The sequence below is a fragment of the Lacerta agilis genome, chromosome 3, assembly GCF_009819535.1.
Source record: "Lacerta agilis isolate rLacAgi1 chromosome 3, rLacAgi1.pri, whole genome shotgun sequence".
In the NCBI taxonomy this organism is placed as follows: Eukaryota; Metazoa; Chordata; class Lepidosauria; order Squamata; family Lacertidae; genus Lacerta; species Lacerta agilis.
Genome location: NC_046314.1, coordinates 12,607,738 through 12,622,563, shown reverse-complemented (window position 1 = coordinate 12,622,563; position 14,826 = coordinate 12,607,738). Strand labels below are relative to the sequence as shown.

Genomic DNA, 14,826 nt, shown 5'->3' with positions numbered 1-14,826 from the left:
CAAGGATGGGGGAGAGAGGGCCTGGTGCACATAGCGGACGTGTGTGTTTTTTATATGACACACTTGTGCTCTAAAACAACAACAACGAAACCCTCCTGTACTCCTTTTCGTTCAAGAAGCCCAATTTAAAGAGTGCAACATGTTGTCTCCACTGGAAAAGGGTTTTGGCTCATGATTGCGGATTGCTTTAGCTGGTTATTCAGGGTCCCATCTGCACGATACCTTCAAAGCAGGATCGTGCCGTAAACGGTCACGACTTGCCCCGAAGCATATTGGGAACTGTTGTTTCCCGAGGGGGGCTGTCGGGAGACCCCTATTCTCCTTGCAGAGCTGCGGTTCCCAGCGCTCCAGAAGAGGGATCGATCCTTAAATCCCGATGGGAATTCTCGGTCCGTGAAGGGAATGGGGTTCTCCTTAAAGCTCTCGGCATCCGTAGGAAACCCATAGCGAACCACTTTCTAGAATTCTTGGGGGGGGGGTCATGCTGGTTGGTGGCTGATGGGAGTTTGGCAAGGAGGGATACGAAACCCTTTAAATACAGGGAAGCCTCGGAAGCTGAACGCCTTGGAACTCGAACGTTCTGGCTCCCGAACAATCAAAACCCGGAAGTGATTGTTCTGATTTTCGGGAGCCGGACATCCGCCATGGCTTCCGCGGCTTCTGATTGGCTGCAGGATGGAGCCAATCAGAAGCCGCTCCTTGGTTTTCAGACTGTTCTGGGAGTTGAACTGACTCCCGAAATGGATTAAATTTGAAAAACCAAGGTATAGGGGTTTCCTGCTGCATTGAGTGTTGCAGCAGAATGCGTTTGCCAGCCGTGTTTCTGAGGCGCTTTTAAATGCTCGGTCCCAAGTCGTGGGAGAGCCGATCTGGCTGAGAGCTAGTAAATCCAGACTTGCCGCATGTTGATGCTGCGTCACCCAGCGTGAGCCAGACTTGAACTCGGGACCTTCAGATAAAATCTTGAGTCACAAAGTACAGTAAGGCATTCTGGCTCTTTGCTGAGGGGAAACAAAACAAGGGTGAGGTGCGTGGGAATGCGAACCACAGCCGGCGAGAGTTGGAGTCGAGTCTTCTCATTTCCCAGGCTTGTGGAATGCAGTTTGGGCCACAGAGATCTCTTTACCAGTTGCGGAAAGGGGGAATGCTGCAAAATGGCTTGAGAAAGGGAGGTTTTGGATTTGAGCAGGTGCGCTGAGCTTGTTTCCTGCGGGGAGTCCTAAAACCTTTCAATTTGAAGGGAATTCTGGTGCAACTGGGTGTATGTATGGATCAATATAATAGCCTTTTGTTTTCAAATGGGACCCAACTTAATTTTGTTTCTAACATTTTGGGCAGGGAGCAGGGGCACCCCTTTCTGAAATGCCTCCACAATTACTTGGCCAGAATTTTCAACTCCTCTTAAATTTCTGCCTCTTTAGGTTTGCCTAGGTTTGGCACGGCCAGTGATCAGGAATTATGGGAGTTGTAGTCCAAGCACATCTGTAGATTCGCAGATTTTCCCCACTCCTAGCCTGGGGCCTGAAAGTTCTCACCTGTAATCTGATCACATGCTTAACATAATCCTTTCCTTTTCCCCACACCTGGGAGTGTGTGGTTAGCTACCAGCAATGCCCGTGAAAACCCAATGAGCATATCAGTGTGTGGGAGAGACTAGGATTGTGTCGTTAAAAAAACAACCTGTTACCACTTTAACAGCCATACTTTGCTCTTTTAAAAGAGATCTTATCAGTAGTGTGTTGGGTTTTTGTTTCAGTATTGTGCTGGACTCCATTAGTCCTGCTCTACTGTGGCCAGCTTTTACATCTGAGATGGGGGACCTGTTTTCCTCCAGATTCTTCTGAACTACAAGTTCCATCATGTCAGCTCATTTGCCATGCTGGCTGGGGCTGCTGGGCATTGGAGTCCAACAACATATGGAGGGCCACAGACTAGCTGTCTCATTCCTATGCTGCCCCTGTATTGCTGTGTCCAGCATGAATAATAATAATTATTATTATTATTATTATTATTATTGATATATTTCTACCCTGCCCATCTGGCTGTGTTGCCACTCTGGGCAGCTTCCAACATACACAGTAATAATAATAACAACAACAACAGGTAGGTAGCCGTGTTGGTCTGCCATAGTCAAAACAAAATATAAAATCAAAAAATCCTTCCAGTAGCACCTTAAGAGACCAACTAAGTTTGTTCTGGCTTTGAGCTTTCGTGTGCATGCACACTTCTTCGGCACGAAAGCTCATACCAAGAACAAACTTAGTTTGTCTTTAAGGTGCTACTGGAAGGATTTTTTGATTTTATATTTTGTTTTGAATAATAATAATAAATCATCAAACATTAATAGTAACAATCAAATCCTACTGTATATAAAAAGTCACAGTAACTTTAAAATAAACAACATATCAAATAAAGCAATATTCAGTAATCCATTAGAATCCAATAGTAAACAGCAACAGAAGTGCAGCTGCTTCTGTGATTTTCACCAATGCCCTTTTCTGCACATCTTGTCCTAGCAAACACATTTTGCATCACATTTTGAATTAGCAACATGGGGCCAGGTCTGCTGGTGATATGGGGCTGATGCAGTGATGTGCTGGTGGTGGTTTGGCAGAAGCGAGCAGTGTTGCAAGGGGAGCGCGGTGCTGCCTGCCTCACGATCCGTTATCATATCATAACTGTCGCTGTGCAGTTCATCTGGAGGCTGTTGCTTCTTGATCCAGCTTAAACCTGCCCTGCCATGAAAGGGGATGCAGAGAGGATTGGAGAAACGGGTCCCTGGTGGCCCTCCATAGATTTTATCACCCGTTCCTTAACCAATATGTGCGCGAAGGCAGCAGTTCTTGGCTCTGACTAGGTTGCTCTGTCTCTGCTACTGGTGTGAGCTCATATGCAACACATACACCTTCCCAGCATTGGAAATTCGCCAGGCGCATTTTGCACCTCGCTTTTGCGACCAAGCGAAGATGCTCGGCTGCCCGGATGGTGCCTGATGTCTCCACCATCTCAAGGTCTGTGCCTTAAGATCCTGGGATCTTGCCTGTTTTCACGCACAAGCTACGCTTCCTGTAAAGTTGGATCCGTTGTAGTTTTATCTGCACAGTCGGAATGAATTTCGGGAAGCAGAGAAAGTCGTATTGACAACTTTTGAGCTGTCTGGGCTTTCTGTTTTGGCGACTGCATCTCTGGTTTAAGGAGCCATTTGGCACCCAGATTGCATATCTGGGATCTGCTGCCCCTATGGATCCTACAGCCTGAGGTGGTTGCCTCACCTTGCCACTGGCTCTGACTGGGTTGCTCCATCCATGCTCATGTGTGTAAGTTGACATGTCATGCACAGATCCTCCACATGGAAAGCAGCAAGTTGGAGAGAGGGATTCTCCCCGAGATCTAGTCTGCTATGTGGAAGTTATTTTTGTTGGTGATTCTTTCGACCATTCGCAGCCTAAAGTGTTGCAGCTTAGACAGAGGTTGGCATGCCTTTTGGGAATGTCATATCAAGATATAATTTGGAACCCTGTGCACGCACAGACAGTGAAAGGATGGGGGCGCTTGTGGCCCTCCTGGGGCCGTTGGACTCCGGTCAGCCCCAGCCAGCATGACCAATGACCAGAGATGATGGGAGATGTTGCCCAGTAACACCAGGAGGGCCACATGATGGTGAGCTGCTTTGAACTCGAAGTACGTTGTCGGAAAGACATAATTAAATTTAATCAAATAGAAAAATCAAGTTCCCCGCCCATGGTTTTACAGCATGCAAAAATAAACCGGTGCAGATGTAACCATCCATTGCATGAACTCCTTTATGCCACATGCGTTCTTGCTAGTGTTAGGAACTAGGATATAAAAGCTAGGTGCCAAATGGCTTCTTAGCCCAAGGGTACAGTCCACAGAATGGAATATCTAGTTGTCATTTTTCAGGTAAGACGGCTCCAAAGCCTTATTTTTCCAAGCATGGCCTGACTTTGAACGATTGCTAGTTCAGATGACAACCTTGAGCTCAGTTAAGAGCTTTGAGAATTTAAATAAGTAAAGCCACTTGATCCCGGGTCAGTCCTTATAGGCCTATACACACACACATATATTGCACAGAAAAAGCAATTTGGTTCCGGAAACTCATTCCGATTGTGCAGATAAAATATAACAGATAGAATTCTGCAGGATGGGGTATTTGTGTGTGAAAACAGTCCAGATCCAATGATCCCCAGGCATACACCTCCAGGCGGTGGAGATGTCAGGTGGCACCCAGGCACCTTCACTTGGTCACAAGTGGTTGGTAGCCGGATGCCCAAAAATGCGCCTGGCGCCTGGCTAATTTCGAACACTGATTGTTGCTCTATGGCCAGTGGTCAGGGGTAATGAGGGTTGTGGTCCATCAGATTCTGGAGGGTCGCCCGCTCCCCATTCCCTGGTCTTCATTGTGCATCAAGTTCGATGACGTGACACATGTGCATTTTTGATACCGGGCAAAGCACAGAGGTCTGGTCTCCCGCACTAAAATGTTCCCATAACCTAAACTTCAAGGTAGGCTGTTTACTTAACTTGTGTTGAGCCCTCTTATATTCTTTCATTAGCCTCCTGCCGTCTGGTCCCCAGTTTTACTAGTTAATTGGGTGTCCCTCTGTCTCCTAGCTCAGTGCCGACTCGTTGCCTAGTACCTTGGTTTGATGGGATAAGATTCAGGATGTGGAATTCTTGTGCCTGACTGGTGTATTTATTCAGAGATGTGCAAGGGTCAGACATGGCATGGGAAAAATTAAGCCTCTGTGCCGTGTGCATGCATTCCTTGGCTATCTTAATTGCTGATCTGTAGAGTGGGGATTGATATACACCTCTTAACTCTCTATCATCTCTGAGGTGCATGGCTTTGAAAGCAAGGAGGTTGTATTTGGGTGCTAGCAGAATTCCACACACACACACACACACACACACACACACCCACGCCGGTTCCTGCCAACAGGAACAGAACCCAGAACGCAAATTGGGTACCTGTTTGAATTGTGAAAGGGACTGGTCTACAAGAACAGGAGAACTTGCTGTGCGAAAAATGATTTTTTCGCTCTTTCGCTTGTTGCTACAAAGCGTGGACAGGTTTCTGAGTCGAAACAGAGCTGTTAATTTGAGCTGCAATTAACGGCTACCGGACCCTTTCCGATATCGTTGAGGGTGGACACTCGCCGCTAGAGAAGAAGCGATTAGCATTGTTGTCTGGTGAAGTAGACTTTGGTTCGCAAATGCCATGATGAGTTTGGCGGACCTTTGAGGTGTCTGGAGATTCTGTTTCAGTGCAGAAAGTGACTTTCTTGAGTGTGTGTTTGTCGGGTGGTTGTTTTACAGGTGAAACTCAAAAAATTAGAATATCGTGGAAAGGTTCGTTTCTTTCAGTAATTCAACTTAAAAGGTGAAACCAATATGTGAGATAGACTCATGACATGCAAAGCGAGATATGTCAAGCCTTTATTTGTTATAATTGTGATGATTATGGGGTACAGCTGATGAGAACCCCAAATTAACAATTTCAACTTTGGGGTTTTCATCAGCTGCATGCCATAATCATCACAATTATAACAAGCAAAGGCTTGACATATCTCACTTTGCATGTCATGAGTCTATCTCATATATTAAACTCATATATTAAATGAAAACAGTTGCTTACATAAATGGACTTTTCCACGATATTCTAATTTTTCGAGTTTCACCTGTATTTCAAAACTAAAAAAAAACAACAACCCACCCCAAAATAAATTTGCAACACCAGATCTGTGCCGTATTGGCATGTGGCAATGCCGGGTATGAAGTAACAGTAGCACTTTCAGCGAAAATATTCTGCTTTTCCTCCCTCCCCATATGCCCGGGGTGGGGCAGGCTAGTAAACAATACAGTACTAAGAATGAGCAGGGACTGTTGCTATGCCTTAAAACAGAACATCTTCCCAAACAATTATGCAAGGCTGCAGTGAAAACATCCTCTTAACCGAAGGTAGCAGGAGTGACCATAATTGGCTCTTTGTTTTTTGGTGTGGTATGCTTCCAACTTGCTCTAACATGTTTTGGCTCTGTGCATTGACTCAGGAGGAGTGTTGCTGCAATTAATCTGAGGCGGAAGGCTGCCTTGACAGATAGAACTGCCTCCAAGTTAAGCTGAATGTATATTTATGTGTTCTGGCTCTGGCATCTTGTGCTGTGTGTGTGTCTGTGTGTGTACACACTTGATGAAGGGAGAGTCCTCGAGTGTGTGCTTTTTTTAAAAAAAAAAAAGTCTGCATGTTGCGTTGCGACACGGGGAGAAAAGCCTGTACAGTGTGTGGCGCTAATGAAATACGAATGCAATAATAAATAATGATAATAAAAAAAAAAGTTTGGCCACTCATTGCCAGATGGGGCACATGTCTCTACTTGCCCAACTTTTGCTTACTTTTCCTAGCATTTTCCCACAGTTATCAGTGAACGAAATGGAATCCTCGTCTGCTTTCAATATGAAACATATTTAGGCTGCAATCCAACACTGTCTATTTAAAAAGCGAGCTGGACTCCCCCCCCTCCCCCCAATTCAGAGGCTGCATGCTGAGCTAAGTCCTGAGAAATGAATTTTCTTTTAATTCTTTTCTCTCTCTCTCTCTCTCTCTCTCTCTCTCTCTCTTTTTAAAGTCAGCCTTATGCCTTACACCTTGCAGTTGTTTACTTTTCTTTCAGGGAAGCTGTTTGTCTCTGCAAAAAAAACAACCTAATTCCCTTCTGCCACCCTTGCAAATGGATTGATAGCCAGTGCTAACAGTGTCATTAGTCAGAAGGCAAACTTTAAGCTCATGAGTCACAACTTTCTTTTCTGTTGCCTGAGTTAGAGTCTTAAGTCTAATTTCCCTCCGCCCACGTCCCGCGAAGCTAAGGTGACTGAACACTGACACCTGGTCACCGGAATATTTTGGCACACTCCCCATTGTGTAGGCTTGTGGAATCGTCCGGCTGAGAAACCAAGCTTGTTCATTGTGTGTGTGTGTGTGTGTGCGCGCGCGCCTAAATTTTTATCCCTCATGGTCATTGTAAAAACTTCAGATTTTCCAACCACAACAACTTCAGTCTTTGCATGACTACAGGACTCTTGGTATATTTCTTTCTCTCTCTCTCTCTCTCTCTCTCTCTCTCTCTCTCTCTCTCTCTTAAAAAAATACCATTTAAAACACAAGACTACCACTCCAGATGTGTCAGCGGAAGGATAGTGAGTGAAAGCGCCACACACCGGTTCCATTTTAATGTGCCGAAAGATGAACCGGGCCATCGTACACCTGCGTGTCCCACAATTCTCACCAACATTTTACAGCGGGTTGTAGCTTGCCGTCTCGTAAAATACGTCACTCAAGGCCTGTAGCATTTTGATGGCAGGCTGAGTAGAAAACATCCCTGTCCCTGAATTGATTGTGAGTTGGTGTCTTGGGTGTCCTTCCTCCTGGCCTGCCCCTCCGCAAGCCACACTTTTAAATGAAGTTTTCTGAAGGAGGAGGGATGCACGAAGAAAGTGTGATTAACTCTTGAAGATTCCTTTATCTTTCTCTGCTCCAGGCTAGGGATAAAAGCTCCTTTGGTTTAGTTAGCATCCTTCCTGCCTGAATGTGTTTTGGCTTGGGTACATCCCAAGTGCGCAGGTGGCAGTTAGCCTTTTTATTTCTTCCCTCTTACTCCAAATCGGTTTAGGGTTGGGTTGTGGAGTCCCCCACCCCCTTCCTTTTTCTTTTTAAGACTGCATTATGCGGTTCTCTCCCTCCTCCTCCTCCTCCTCCTCCTCCTCCTCCTCCTCCTCCTCCCCCTCCCTCGCCTTCCCAGATTCACCCGTCCTTTCCTTTAGTTACCTGATACTTGTGGGAGCAGCGATGGCTTTGGCGCAGACAAAGCGTTCAAAGAGGTGCTGAAAAGCAGAGTCTCTGGAGATTACGGTTCTGAACCTTGACAGTACAATCCTTAGCAACCTGGCATTTGGCATGCAGAATGGGGAAATGTTGGGATCTTACACACACACACACACACACACACACACAAACACACAGTTTACCCCCCATTTTTAAAAAATAAATAAATCCTCCTTTTGGGGCCACTTTCCTTCCTTTACAGCGTGCTTAAGAAATAACAACAACAACATCTCAGCTGTGCAAGGCCCTCCAAGGTGGATGCTGCAGAACTTCCTGGTTAAGAATGTGAGATGCATTAGCGATGACAAAGATAAGGAGACCTTTCACCTTAAATTGCTCGAGTCCGTCTGGATAAGGTAGCTTAGTCGGACTGGATAAGGTAGTTTAAGCAGCTGCAAGAGGATCACATTTGTCTCGGCTGTAATCTATTGCCTATTTATGTTTAGAGGAGCATAAGATGGTCAGGAAGACACATGCAGGGTCGTCCCCCCCAAAGCACGCTCTAATAAAAAGACGGCAGCGGCTCCAGTGAACTTCATTACCATTATTTCTAATATATATATGTATATATAAAATTTTAAATACTAACGTGGTGTCTTTTGCTCTCTTTACAGAGATCTTACACGTTGCTCGTTGAAGCCTGGGATTACAGTAACGACAGTGTTAGTAAGTATGCGCCTGGCCTTTTTTGTGTCTCCTCCCTTCGCCACGGAGTTGTCTAAAAGCAAGCAGCAAGGACAGCTTAAATAGAGGAAGGGGCTGAATCTTTGCAGAGATTCTGGGACAGAAGAAGTATGCACTGATACTTTATGTAGTTGTTGTTGTTCAGTCGTTCAGTTGTGTCCGACTCTTCGTGACCCCATGGACCAGAGCACGCCAGGAACGCCTATCTTTCACTGCCTCCCGCAGTTTGGCCAAACTCATGTTAGTAGCTTCAAGAACACTGTCCAACCATCTCATCCTCTGTCGTCCCCTTCTCCTTGTGCCCTCCATCTTTCTCAACATCAGGGTCTTTTCTAGGGAGTCTTCTCTTCTCATGAGGTGGCCAAAGTACTGGAGCCTCAACTTCAGGATCTGTCCTTCTAGTGAGCACTCGGGGCTGATTTCTTTAAGAATGGATAGGTTTGATCTTCTTGCAGTCTATGGGACTCTCAAGAGTCTCCTCCAGCACCATAATTCAAAAGCATCAATTCTTCGGCGATCAGCTTAGAGACTCCTTTGGGTAGTGATAAAGCGGGATATCAAATCCAAACTCCTCCTCCTCCCTCCTCCTCCTCCTCCTCCTCTTCTTCTTCTTCTTCTTCTTCTTCTTCTTCTTCTTCTTCTTCTTCTTCTTCTTCCCTTTACCTTTATGAAGTGCTTAGAGTAATTGTGCTTGACCTTAAGAGAGTCATGTAAGTCTGGTGCTGCTACTATTCATATACCATAGATGTGGATCATTTTATGCCCCCCCCCATAAAATGATCCACATCTATGGTATATGAATAGACTCAACCAATATGCTCATTGTAAAACTCTTCTCTCCTATCCATGCAATCTTGGTCTTTCTCTTACCCAAATCTTTTTGCAAAATTATCTTCCATGGAAAGCTGTCTTAGCAGCACCTGTCCAAATGGGTCTTGTTAGAGGCAGCTTATTAAGGTATCGCCGTAAAGATAAAAACTAAACAAAAGACGTTGTTAGGGTACTGCAGAAAGAGACACCCAAACACTTTGGTTCCAGAAGCAAGTGTGTCTTATAAAGGACACTGGTGACATTAGATGATTGATTGCACACAGATATACATGCTTATGTTAAACTCATGTTATGGAAAACAGGAGAAATCTTTTACAGGTGTTTCTGCATTGACCCTTGTGAGGAAATGCCTGCGTTTGAAAGACACTGTTGTTTGCCGGAGGATCCCAGTTCTTTTCATTCAGAGCCTTTACTATCTCTCCTTTGAATAGATCTCATCTTTATTTCATGAAACCGAAATTTCCAAAGCTTCACAATGAGCCCTTTATTCCGTCTTAACATTCTGGAGGCAAAAGATGTCCTCCAACCAAAATGTCAAAATGCATTTTCTGAACCAGAAATGTTTGACCCGGTTCAGATGTGGCCCTGCATATTGTTTGCAATTTAAACTTGCAATAGATTGACCATTGTGTATTTTAACAGGATCACACTAGAGATCCCTTACACTGAAGAACGCCGCCTCTCTCTTTTCGTTTTGTCTCTTATTTACTATTGGCAAACATTTACCATGTCTCGTAGAACTTGGTGGTGAATAGAGTACAATTTTCATGCTTTTTGCTCTTTTTTTTTTAAATAAAATAAGCTAGCTCAATTTCTAGAGCATTTTACAGAAATAGAGATCCCTGGTGTGCTCTGATTTGCAATGCGTGCTTTGCCCCATCCTGAGAGGGATTAACTTGGATAACCCTTTTTTTTGAATCGCAAACTTCAAACTTTGCTAGTTAAAGAATCGCAGAACTGTAGGGTTGTAAGAAAGGGACCACAGGAGCCATCTAGTCCAACCCCCTGCAATGCAAGAATCTTTTGCCCAACGTGAGGCTCGAACCCATGGCCCTGCGATTAAGAGCCTCGTGCTCTACTGACTGAGCTCTCCCAGGTGAGATGGCGAACACCAGTCTCCTAAAGCAAATCCATAGGAACAGCTGGAAAAAGTTAAGGGTGTGTCTTGAGGATGGGGGTCCTGTGGCCCTCCCAGATGTTTTGGGACAACAATGCCTGTTTTCATTGAACATTGGCCATGTTGCCTGGGGCTGTTCAGAACTGGAGTCCAGTAATATCCGAAGAGCTGCAGATTCTCCATTTAGCATGTCTGTCTAGTCTTGCATCCTGTTTACACCAGCGTCCGGCCAGTTACTTCTGGGAAGCCCTCTAGCAGGCATGGAGTCAACAGCCGTCCCCAAACAAAGATGCCCTCTTATTCAACGCCTGTCGAATCTCAAAAAGGCCAGAAAGATCTGTTCTCGCCAGGATAGCCAGTGAGAAAGCATCTGTGTGCCATTGCTGTGGTTTTCAGCTGTGCCATCCTTGTCCTTTGAGAACGTAACTAGACCACCGCTGCTGAGATGTCAATGACCCAGAGATGGAAAGCAGACAAGAGTCCCTATCAGAGAAGAGCGGCAGATTAAGTTGATGGACTATGCCGTATTGGCAAAAACAACAACCAGAAGAATCAGAAACTGGGATGACCAAAATTTTAATAAGGAATGGGGAAAACGCATAATGTACCTTTCATTGTAAACAATGAAAATCATTAGTAGGATTGGAATAACACTTGTGGTTCAATGTTGAATTTCGGGTATAATGGAGATTTAAAAGATTTGGGTTAATAGAAAAGATGCGTGAGGAAAAGGTTAATATAAGGACCAACAAAGGAGAGGAGGGAAGTTCTTTGGAATTCCTTTTTTATGTTGGTTGTTGGATAATTGTAAATTTCTAAAATCTACAAAGCTAAATTATAAAGAAGAAAGAGACCATAACCGGATGTAGGGTGGACCACCCTATTAAGAACGGTACACAAATATGTGTGTGTGTCGATTTGGGGGCTGAAGTGAGGCAATAATCAATAGCAATTAATGGATGAGAGCTCGGGAGGGCTTTCTTCAGATGCTTTCCGGCCATCGTCTTCAAGCAGAAACTGCCGGATGTGCTCACAAAGTTTGGTTTGGATTTGATATCCCGTTTTATCACCACCCGAAGGAGTCTCAAAGCGGCTAACATTCTCCTTTCCCTTCCTCCCCCACAACAAACACTCAGTGAGGTGAGTGAGGCTGAGAGATTTCAGAGAAGTGTGACTAGCCCAAGGTCACCCAGCAGCTGCATGTGGAGGAGCGGGGACGCAAACCTGGTTCACCGGATTACGAGTCTACCGCTCCTAACCACTACACCACACTGGCTCTGGTTGAAGTCTTGCCTTTCCTGATGGACTCTTCTGCATCATCATCATCATCATCACCACCACCACCTCCTCTGGCATTTGGCAGCTTTTCTTAGCTGACCAGGGCAGTGGTCATTGGTCTGCTGCTGGTAAACAGCATGACCAGAGAGCTTCCTCCAGTGTTTTACTTGTTGCTGCTATGTCTGGGAAACCATTGTGAAGATGGGATTCGTCTGAAGGACTAACTCCAAGCTCTCTTGTTCTGCCTTCTGATTCTGTAGCGGAGGGAAAAATGTGTTGTCAGGATTTCTCTGTAAATTGAGGTTGAGGCGCTATGCCCTGAAGATTCGTAGGTTTTTAGTGCGGCGCATTGGTTTGTCCTCTGTAAGAGCAAAACTTTCAGGAGTCGGTACATTTGTTCTCCATCTTGAGGCATGTGCTTGAGGCATGTCGTGACGCGGTCAAGTGTCTTTCTTAACCGCCGTTTTCTCCTCCTTACGGAGGTGTTTGGAGATAAACGGACTGGTTGGTTGCCGCCATATTGAACCCAGGCAGCATTTTAGATGCAGGTGTGTGCAGACCCACATATCTGAAACCTGTTGTGAGGGGTAATAAAGGGGAAATGGCAGACAGATTTCTGAAAGCCAGTTCCTGATGAGACCCAACTAAAGAGCCCATTTACAGTATGCTGAGGGCTAGGTTTCAGCATGGAAGATGTGAAGTCGCATCGGGTCTTTAAAGCAGGTTAAAAAGTACCCATTTCACAACTGAGAGACTATTCTTAAAACTTACGCATGCATGCTACGAGGGGGAGGAGCTTCCAAGCTACCAGAGTCCCAGGATAGCTTTTTAAAAAAACAAAATAAATTGACCACCCAAGAATTTTGAGTGCTGGAAGGGAGCTGTGGCAGAGCATTTGCTTAGCTTGCCAAAAGATCCTGGTTCCATCTGTAGCATCCACAGGGCTATTTTGAAGGATCTTGAATAGCCAGGCTGGAGAAGGCTGCTCTCTGAGGCCTGAAAGAGCTGCTGCCAGCCAGGGGAAGCAATATCGGGCTATGTTGGACCAGTGTATTATCTAAATTGGCTTCCTGTGAGCCTAGGGCTTGCTGATCAGAAGGTCGGCGGTTCGAATCCCCGCGACAGGGTGAGCTCCTGTTGCTCAGTCCCTGCTCCTGCCAACCTAGCAGTTTGAAAGCACGTCAAAGTGCAAGTAGATAAATAGGTACCGCTCCAGCGGGAAGGTAAACGGCGTTTCCGTGCGCGGCTCTGGTTCACCAGAAGCGGCTTTGTCATGCTGGCCACATGACACAGAAGCTGTACGCCGGCTCCCTCGGCCAGTAATGCAATATGAGCGCCGCAACCCCAGAGTCGGACATGACTGGACCTAATGGTCAGGGGTCCCTTTACCTTTACGGTTGCAGCCAGTCACTTTAACTGCATTATCTTATTCGGGCTCCCCACCCCACCGGTTTGCCAGTAGCTCCTCCCAAAAGCCTGACATGACTCACCTAGTTTGTTCATTCATATATTGGATTAATTTATATGCCACCTTCCCTCTGAGGAGATTAAAGTAGCGCACGTGGTTTTTCCTCCCCCATTTACCATCCCTGCAACCCCGTGAGGTAGGTTTTAGGCCGATGGACTGTGCCTGGTCCAAGGCCAAGGCCACCTAGTGAGTTTCCTGGCTGAATAGGGATCTGAATCCCGGTCTCTCAGCTCTAACCAGTGTACCACACTGCACCGAGTTGCATGAGCTTGCTCCCTGTTAACATCCACTCTTCCAGCGGAGTGGAGCTGAAACTGGATCACATGGACAAGAGCCTTACTGTGGTTTCTGTGATTCTTGCACAGGCTGTTCAGGGTTTGAAAAGCGAAGCCAAAAGCGTATTCCTGGGAATGTGAATCCTTCCCCTCCCCCTTCATTCAGCTCCTAATTGCTGCAGTTCCTCCTTATTTTTTTAACCCCTTTGATTCAAATCATATGATTCCTGTGCGCGGAACAATGAGAACTGTAAGGATTGCTTTCTCTCCAGGCTGGCTGACTTGACTCTTTGCTCCGTCTGCCGCCATGGGATTGCTAGTCCTTAACCTTCCATCCTTGCGGCCCGGTAATGGCAGGTTTGTACAACTCTGAACTAATTTCCTTTTGGTTTCGTGCACGCTGCCAAGCGGGGAGAGGGAGCGAGGAATATGTGGAAAATCCTACCAAAGCTGCTTACGAGAGTGTCCTCGGTGGTTGTTGTTGTTTCCCCCTGTGTGGTTGCTAATAATTGGCCAGCAATGCCGCATCCCAGGAGCCACTTTTTCTCTGTGATCCCACTTAGCTTTCCCTGGGCAGAGAATTGTGCGAAGAAGCATCGGTGTGAACTGGTCCATATGGACGCGGGTGGCGCTGTGGCCTAAACCACTGAGCCTCTTTGGGCTTGCCGATCGGAAGGTCGGCGGTTCGAATCCCCGCGACGGGGTGAGCTCCCGTTGCTCTGTCCCAGCTCCTGCCAACCTAGCAGTTCGAAAGCACACCAGTGCAAGTAGATCAATAGGTACCGCTGTGGCGGGAAGGTAAACGCCGTTTCCGTGCGCTCTGGTTTCCGTCACGGTGTCCCGTTGCGCCAGAAGCTGTCTGTGGGCAAACGCTGGCTCCCTCGGCCTGAAAGTGTGATGAGCGCCGCAACCCCATAGTCGCCTTTGACTGGGCTTAACCGTCCAGGGGTCCTTTACCTTTTTACCTTTGCTAATGAGTATGCTGAGTCAGGCCATTGGTTCAGCCTAGCTCAGTATTGTCAGCACTGGCTAGCAGCAGCTCTCCGGTTCAGACAGGGGATTCTCCCAGTGCTACTGGGAGATGGCAGGGATTGAATGCAGGAACATGGGGGTACTCTGCCCCTACCCCAATAGAGTCAGCAGTGGCCTTTGGTTGACAGCAGGAGCTAGAACACAAGGTGTGGTGCTTGCTGAAAATGCATACTACTTATTTCGTGCTGGGTTTGCAAATAGCCTGTGACTGGCGCTAATTTGGGAGTGGGGGGGGAACCAT

General features: G+C 46.3%; 1 protein-coding gene across 2 annotated transcripts in view; it reads left to right on the top strand.

Moving 5' to 3' along the window:
• The window catches only part of JAG1 (jagged canonical Notch ligand 1), a 71,088-nt gene that overhangs the window by 9,996 nt on the left and 46,266 nt on the right, over positions 1-14,826 (top strand). For both annotated transcript variants that reach the window (XM_033142865.1, XM_033142863.1), the window contains exon 3: positions 8,515-8,566. In XM_033142865.1, coding sequence (XP_032998756.1) covers positions 8,515-8,566 — 52 coding nt within the window. The remainder of the gene's footprint in view (positions 1-8,514; positions 8,567-14,826) is intronic.